The 713-nt window shown below is 63.0% G+C and overlaps 1 protein-coding gene across 1 annotated transcript in view; it reads right to left on the bottom strand.

The window, feature by feature from the left end:
* Positions 1-285, bottom strand: part of LOC112394892 (acyl-coenzyme A thioesterase 1-like) — a 10,571-nt gene extending 10,286 nt beyond the window's left edge. Inside the window, exon 1 of the mRNA XM_024737860.1 lies at positions 1-285. This exon is cut by the window's left edge and continues 330 nt beyond it. Within this exon, the coding sequence (XP_024593628.1) occupies positions 1-265 (265 nt within the window). The 5' untranslated portion in view covers positions 266-285.
* Positions 286-713: the final 428 nt, after the last annotated feature.

Raw genomic sequence — 713 nt, forward strand, 5'->3', positions numbered from 1 at the left:
AGAGCGCGTTCTTCTCGTCGCGCAGGGACGCGCGCAGCGTGACCGGCTGTCCCGGGGCCAGGCCGCGCACGGCGATGCGCACCGGCTCGTCCCAGCGGCAGCGGCCGGCGGGCTCCAGCGTCACTGTCACCGCCATCCTGGCAGGGGCCCAAGAGTTTGGGTCACCGGTCCTCAGCTTTGTAGGCCCTGCCATCCGCGCCCAGGGGGTCGGGTCCCATCGACAGAGTCGGAAGCGTCGCAGGAGAGCCGGAAATGAGACCACCATTTTGCGCCTTTTTCAGATCTCGGGTCAACTTCAGAGGGCTGTGAAGAAGATTAGAAACTAGTCCCTCTAGCGACAGGCTGCCTACCTGCAGCCTAAGGCCTCATGGGGCCGAGCAGCCTGCTATAACTCTTTGGAGGGCCGCGAAGTCCTGCCGATCAGTGACCGACCTTTAAAAGCAAGAGCGAAAGCAGACACACAGGAACTTTATGTGGGGAAGAATTTTCCTAGTTTTGCCTCTCAGAAGTTCTTTGGCTCGTGCAGCGTGGGCTGGACCGGGCTGCCCCTGAAGGAACCTGGCACTTAACAAAGTGTCCAGTCTCCAAAATTAATGTAATAGGGCAGGGCGCGGCGGCCGGACCCCGGGGCCTCTATGATGTAGGAGCGTGCGGCCGCCGCTGCCTCCTGCAGCCAGCCGCCCGGTTGGCTCCGACGCGGGCCCCGGGGCGAC

Source organism: Neophocaena asiaeorientalis, unplaced genomic scaffold, assembly GCF_003031525.2.
Source record: "Neophocaena asiaeorientalis asiaeorientalis breed wild unplaced genomic scaffold, Neophocaena_asiaeorientalis_V1.1 scaffold49, whole genome shotgun sequence".
Taxonomy (NCBI): Eukaryota; Metazoa; Chordata; class Mammalia; order Artiodactyla; family Phocoenidae; genus Neophocaena; species Neophocaena asiaeorientalis.